At 55.6% G+C, this 6740-nt stretch overlaps 1 protein-coding gene across 1 annotated transcript in view; it reads left to right on the top strand.

Moving 5' to 3' along the window:
• Window positions 1–6629, top strand: part of CFAP70 (cilia and flagella associated protein 70) — a gene marked incomplete at both ends in the record, with an annotated part of 18274 nt that extends 11645 nt beyond the window's left edge. The window contains 10 exons of the mRNA XM_010079685.1: window positions 499–632; window positions 739–854; window positions 1006–1206; window positions 2084–2182; window positions 2875–2963; window positions 3644–3796; window positions 4466–4627; window positions 5039–5128; window positions 6160–6261; window positions 6557–6629. Coding sequence (XP_010077987.1) covers window positions 499–632; window positions 739–854; window positions 1006–1206; window positions 2084–2182; window positions 2875–2963; window positions 3644–3796; window positions 4466–4627; window positions 5039–5128; window positions 6160–6261; window positions 6557–6629 — 1219 coding nt within the window. The remainder of the gene's footprint in view (window positions 1–498; window positions 633–738; window positions 855–1005; window positions 1207–2083; window positions 2183–2874; window positions 2964–3643; window positions 3797–4465; window positions 4628–5038; window positions 5129–6159; window positions 6262–6556) is intronic.
• Window positions 6630–6740: the final 111 nt, after the last annotated feature.

The following is a 6740-nucleotide window of genomic DNA, read 5'->3' as shown; positions in this document are numbered from 1 at the left end:
GCCGGCCCGCCATGGCGGCGGCGTGGGCCCTGTGTCGCTGCCAGCTCAGCCAGCCCTGACTGTTACCCAGAGAGGAAGGAGGTGAACATGAGCAGGATCCCCAGGCTGGTGCATGAGGGGTTTTCTAGGGAGATGCTGCTCTCTGGAGGACATGACACAGCGGCTGGCAATGGCACTGGGGACATCAGCCTCCAGGCCAGGGGAGATGGGCTGACTGGGGACACTGGGCCCTCTAACAGGAGGCTAGGAGGAGGTCAGCTGAAACTGGAGGACTTGTGTTGGGTGAAGGAGGCTTTGAGGAAGCCCAGCATATCCCAGTTAAGGGATATAAACCCTATAAACCCCAGCAGGTTACAGACAAGGGTTTGACTGTTGCTAAACTGGGCTGGGGTGGCCAGAAGAAAGCCCTGGTCATTCCGGAGCTGTCTCCCCTGTCCGTTGTGTGTGCTGAGCATGTTTGCAGCAGTCCTCGCTCCAACAGAGATCTCTTTTGCCTAGAGGGTAGCTCAGGACCAGCTCAACATCCAGCACTGGCTGGACTACGGCGCGTTCTGCCTCCTGCTTGAGGAAACAACCAAAGCCCAGGAGTGCTTCCGCCAGGCTCTTTCTCTGGACACCCATCACATCCCAAGGTGCTGCATGCTCCCGGGGGGTGGGTGGGAGGGTGGGGGTGTCCCCAACACCACTGCCTGGGCCCTGCATGGCTAACTTTTTTTTCTGCCCCCTCCCCATCCCCAGCTTGCTGCTCTGTGGGATCACGGCTGTCGTGCTGCAGCACTATGAAGAGGCAGAGGTTTTCTTTGAGGATGCTTGCTGCTTGGAGCCATCCAGCATTGTCGCCTGGACGCTTTCAGGTACAAAAGCAAGCCAGCCTGTTTTATTCCTGCAGAGCTGAGCATTGCTTCTGCCCCTGCTCCTCGTCTTCCTGCTCTAATCCGAGGGCTAAGGGAAGGATTTTGTTCAGGGACGGATGCCTGCTCATGCTGCTCTTTCTCTCTCCCCTAGGTTTGTTTTATGAGCTGCAGAATAATACTGTTCAGGCAGAAATGGCCTTCCGGGAGGCTAGGAAGCTACTGCAAGCACAGCTCGCCAAGGAGAGGAGCATCCCTGAGGCTGCTGAGGGAGAAGGAGGGGAAAAGCACACTTCTGCTGCGTGTGTGAGCTCTCCCAGCCCAAGCCCAGCAGAGCCCTTGCCAGGTAACGCCCAGCAAAACCAGGAGGTGCCCCAGCACCAGCGAGGTGTGGGAGATGGCGAACAGTGAGACCTAAGAGGAGAAATACAAGGGTAAAAAGAGAAGGTGAGGGCTGTGAGTTAGGACAGACTGACCACTAACTACACAAGCGAGAGACAACAGCAGCAGTGTGCTGTTTTAAATGATGAAGCTTTCTGAAAGCAGCACAGCCGGTGCCTTGTCTCACCCGCAGCCTGGCAGAGGGACCAGTCTTCACATTTATTTTTCTGGCCCAGCCCAGTGCCACCAATATATCGATGTGTGGGCAGCGGCCAGGGTGGCCGGAGGAAGCGAGGGTACTTTTTGAGGCTTCGGGAGGGCAGAGTACATTGGGGTCATCCAGATTTAGCTTCCGTGAAAGCTGTTGCTGTGACTTCCCAACGCAGCTTGGAAAGCACTGCCTCACCGATTCCAAGAGTGACCCTGAACCAAAGGCTTCCTTTGGAGCCTCACTGAGTCCAGCCTCGCCCTGAGCCAAGACTTTCTGTCCCGAGTCCCAGATATTTGGCCAGGCTGTGGGAAGTGCCGGCTGGTTTTATTTTTAACGTTATCACCACTCCCTGCAGAGTGCCTTGGGCAGGCAGACGTCATGTCATACACCTTTTTTTGCCCTTTGCAACTATGAGAGAAGGGATATTGCCTCATTTATACCTGTTTCCATCTTCACGTGATCATCTTGTACTCAAAACCACAAACCCAGCTTTTGCTTCTGCAAAAAATTTCTTCCCAGTTCTGAGAATCTGATAGATCTTTTCTATTTTACCTCCTCCCCATTTTTGCAGAATTGTGCTCCAAACTGGGCAGTATGGCAAACTCTTTGGTTGCATCTAATGGTTGTTGGGGTTTCATTGCAGATGGCTCAGCTGAAAGGCTGCCGGAGGCGGTGGATCCTGCCCTGGCCAGCGGAGCCCCCGAGGAAGAGGCTGCTGCGCCGGAGGCAGCCCCAAAAGGTGAGGGATGGAAGGGAGAGCCCAGTGCTGGGGGATGGCCTCGTGCAGTCGGTGGGGAGGGGAGTAGCTTGGGAATGCTGAACTGTGGCCGTCCCGATGCCAAGGCAGGACATGAGGGCTTGTTCTCTGTCCCTAGCCAGGGAATCTCCAGCACAGCAGGTTCATCTCGATTTCCCAAGCAGCCCATCTCAGAACGGACAGCCGGCGGGTGAATGCATCTTCCTGCCTACATGGCACTGGACTGGCTGCTCGGATGTTTCCTTCCTGAGATGCCAGCTCTCAAACCGTCCCTGCGGATCTCCTGGGGTTGGGTGTTGTGCGATCTGCCTCCTCTACGGCTCCACTCTCCAATGGGTGGCAAAGAGGTGGCAGAGCTGAGTCCTTCAGGCCCCACTGGGCTGGTTTCGGGGAGCAGGGACATGTTTCAATCATAAATTCCTGCCTATTCTTCCTCTGAGTTTGGACTGGTAAATTAGGGAGTGAAGAACTTAATTTATTTTCGCCTCTTACAAAAACTTAAGCCCTTCAGAAAGAAATGCCAGGTTAATCTCTGCTCCAGCCTCACCTGCCACCTCCCGGGTTTTACACCATGTTGCTGGAATTCCTCTGGCCCCACCAGGGTTTCAGCCCCTGCTCTTGCTTCAGAAATAAAAAGCCCAGTTTGGGACTGATGAAGACACGTTTTCTTGCAGCACCATCCGCTGTTTCAGGACTCAGCCAACCTCCCTGCACAATCTTCATGAAGACAGTGGAATTCCTGATGAAAGTCAACGCCATCCAGGTCAGCTCAGCACAGAGCGGAGGAGCGGGAAGGGAAGTTTGGTCTCTGTCCCTGGGCTATGACCAAAGAGCTGGTGGCCAGCTCCAGCGAGCCCCCTTCTTGGGCTTAGAGAGCAAGCTGTGGCTACACCACCACTGCCCAGAAATGCAAAGCTGTGGCCAGGCAAGAGCGTTCAGCCCAGAATGCTGCTTGGGGATGCAGGTGTCCCAGGCAAGCAAGGTTCTGGGGGTGTCTCAGCTCAGCACTGCTTCTGTGGGGGGAACAGCTGGGTCAGAAACGCTGCAGATGTGCTCTTCTCTGCACATTCGGAGATGAGATCCATTACTGTGATGCTTCCAAGACGCCAGTGCTCTTTTCTTGTTTCAGATGCTTGTGTATGTCAGAGGAATTTTTGTGTCACCTGTGCAATGTCCCTGTCCCACACAGCTGTCTGTGGGATCTCTCTGACTGCCACATTACGCTGCCTGCCTTAATTTCTCATGGCAGAAAGAGTTGCTTAGAGCAAAACAGATCTAGAAGTAATGGAGGCAGATATTCAATGGAGGGGAAGAAAATTTCCTGTCTGCTTTCTGTTCATGGAAGTCAACAAGTCGGTGTAAATCTGTCCTCCTGCTGTATGCTGCCATGGGTGCCCATGGTTTGCTGCTCTCCTGACCGCGCCGTGTGCCGTACCTTCGCAGTTTGTTCACATGGCGCTTGCCCACGAGCTGCTGAGCCATCAGGGAGGTCCCTCCTGTGCCTACTACCTGGCCCTGGCACAGACCCACCTGCTGAAGGAAGATCTCTCCAAATGTGAGGAATGTCTCTGCGAGGCCATGAAGATCGACTACATGGTAATTCCCTGCATGTTCCTGGGGCACAGCACCGTGTCCCGGAGCAGGATGATGGCCAAACGCCACAGCAGACCCTGCCCGTGTTGTCACTGCTGGTGAACCTGGAGCCCATGCTTCATTTGCACTTGAGCCATCCCAGTGTCAGTCTGCAGGGATTTCTGCAGGGGAGGACAGCCACAGCTCATGAACCACATCAGGCCACGGTGGCAGCACTGCTCTCCTCATTACCGTGCTCATTACCCGCCTTGTGTCATCTCCTGCGCAGACAGTCGGCATTGCTGAGCGAGGGCTCCTCTCGCTGCGGCGTCTGCCTTGCTTTTCCCTTTGAACATTTTTCCATGGGTGAGTCAGGTTCTGTTTCATGACAAACAGGGTGGCTATTCAGAGGAGGCTGACATCTCCAAATGCTCACTGCATGCTCCCAATACCTGGGGAGCCTCGCAGGGGCCAGGACACCATGCAGGGAAAGGCTGGAGGGGGAGCTCCCAGTGTTGGTGTTATTCAGGCAGTCCGCTGACTTGATTTTAACTCTATGTAAAATCTGCCCTGCTATAATTAAACACCAGTCAGCTCTTCCTTTCTGCTGATTACAGGGGTCCCTTCCCCTCTCCCAGGTCTCTCTCCCTCCCAGCTCCCAGCCATGTCTCACTCTTGGTTTTCTGTGCACAGAATCCAAATGTCTGGGCTCAGAAAGGGCACCTGTGCTACCTGCAGAGGGACTTTGGCAAGGCAAAGGAGTACTACGAGCGAGCCATGGGTTTCATGGAGGATGCTGCGGATATGCACTTCATCTACCTGCGCCTGGGCTCCATCTACCTGGAGGAGAAAGAGGTGAGGAGCCAGCAGCCATGGAAAAAGGGAATTTTACACTAAGCTGTAGATTCCAGACCCCAGTTGTAGCTATAGCCAAGATCTCACAACACAGCAAAACCTTGGGGTGCTGCACTCCTTGGAGCACAGACCTGCCCTGTCCCTTTGTGCCCAGCTCAGCTGCAAGGTCTCAGGGTGCCACAGAGCCATTCTCATCATCCCAGCAATGAGGGGGACTTCTGCGTTAGTACCTGTCACCACAGAGCCACCGTGCTGGGGGCCGCGGGCAGGCTCTTAGCCCCCCCCGGCAGCGGAGGGGACAGCGGGTGTCTGAGCCCCACCGGAGATGGGGCGTTTGGTAAATTGCTGGGGAGGGGGGTGTCTGCGGAGTGATGGATTTGATGCAGAAACATGACTGTCTCTCTCCTGCAGTATCGGCGGGCGAAGCAGACCTACCTCCTCGCCTGCAAGGACTCTGCGTCCTGTCTGACCTGGCTGGGGGTGGGAATTGCCTGCTACAGGGTAAGTGCAATTCCCTGCAAGTCATCCGTGCTTTAATTGGCTCTGTGGCATGGGATGCAGGGCTTGCTTTTGCATCATCTCCTTTAATAAAGTAAAGCTTAGCTGCCTGGGAAATCCATACTCCTGGCTGAGCTGCCATCCCAGCCACAGCGTGGCACCCCAGGCTGCTCCTACGGGAGGTGTCAGGGGACAGTCACCCTCAGCGGCTGCTCTGGGAGCAGCAACCCTTCCCCCCTGTCCCACTGCCAGCACCTCCTTCCCCAGGAGGTCACGGCTGGCATGTAATCTGGGCCTGGGCTTTGCTCTGGGCGCCCGCCTGCACGTGACCGGCGTGTCACCGGGAAGGCATTGAGCAGAACGTGAGCACAGAGGAATCTCAGTGCTTTCCCTGCCCAAAGGAACCCAGCGCCTCTGAAGGGCTGCTGAGGACACCCAGAAGCGTGGTCTGTCCCCGAGGTACAGCCAGCAAGGCTCCTCCGAGGGCATTTGGCTGAGGGAAGCAAACAGGGAAGGAACTGGAACTTCTCGGATTCCCCCTTGGCCAAACGCACACCTCCTGGGAGGCTGTGGACCAGAGCCAGGGAGGCGAGCGGTGGCCTGGGGGAGCTGCCTGCAGCCCAGTGGGCATCAGTCCCCCTGCCTCCGGGAGTCACCATGCAGCAGGAAGGGGGATCCGGACCAGGGGGGATGTTTCCCTGTGGAGCTGGACCACTGGGTTCCTGGAGGTGGAGGTGTTTGTGTGTCTTTCCTCACAGCTGGGGGCTGATTTGTAAATACAGCCTGTGCTCCCACGGGGGTCAGGAGGCAGCAGTCACAGGCTTGCCCTCCAGAGTGGAGAGCTGGGTGCTGGCATGAAGATAACAGGTTGTCTTTGCCATAAATCCTGTCCCTGCATCCCTAGCAGGGAAACTCTGCAAGGTGCTTTTATTGCATTGATTTCTTCGGCTGTTAGAGCTGATGCCTGTTGGGTTCTGAAGCCCATTCTGCCTGCTGTTTGCCTTTTGTCCATGACTCTCTTTCTCTCTCTCAAGCTGGAAGAGCTGGCGGAGGCAGAGGATGCTCTCTCTGAAGCCAATGCCCTAAACAACACCAATGCTGAAGTGTGGGGATATCTCTCCCTCATCTGCCTGCAGGTGAGTGCCCAGCCAGCTTCTCCCTCCGCCAGCCAGAGAGAGCAGGGAGGTTTTATCAGCATCTGTTCAGGAGCCTGGAGAACATGGAGTAATCTCAGTGGTAAAAATAGTTTGGGGACTGTGCTTGGATGGCAAAAGCAGTGCCCTTCCTCACTGCCCATCATTGCCTCATGCACATATTCCCCTGGGGCACATCCTTCGTGCTGAGATTTCTTACAGTGCGTAACTTCACTGCGATCCTGTGCCTGTCCTGCGGGACGGCTCCTCACCAGCTGCTCTTGTGTCGTTTCTGCAGGGAGGACGGCAGCTGGAGGCAGAGCAATGCTACAAATACACCATCAAGGTTTGTGTCTCTGCCCTGCTGTGGGGTTGGCGGGGGGGTCACAGGCAGTTGGCAAGCAGGAGGAAGGAAGCCGGCCCGGAGTGTTCCCCCAGCACAGAGCTCTTGTCCTTTTAACCTGAAAGTTTAATGTGATAAC

This window comes from Pterocles gutturalis, unplaced genomic scaffold, assembly GCF_000699245.1.
Source record: "Pterocles gutturalis isolate BGI_N339 unplaced genomic scaffold, ASM69924v1 scaffold18249, whole genome shotgun sequence".
Taxonomy (NCBI): domain Eukaryota; kingdom Metazoa; phylum Chordata; class Aves; order Pterocliformes; family Pteroclidae; genus Pterocles; species Pterocles gutturalis.
This window is presented reverse-complemented; position numbering and strand designations above follow the sequence as displayed.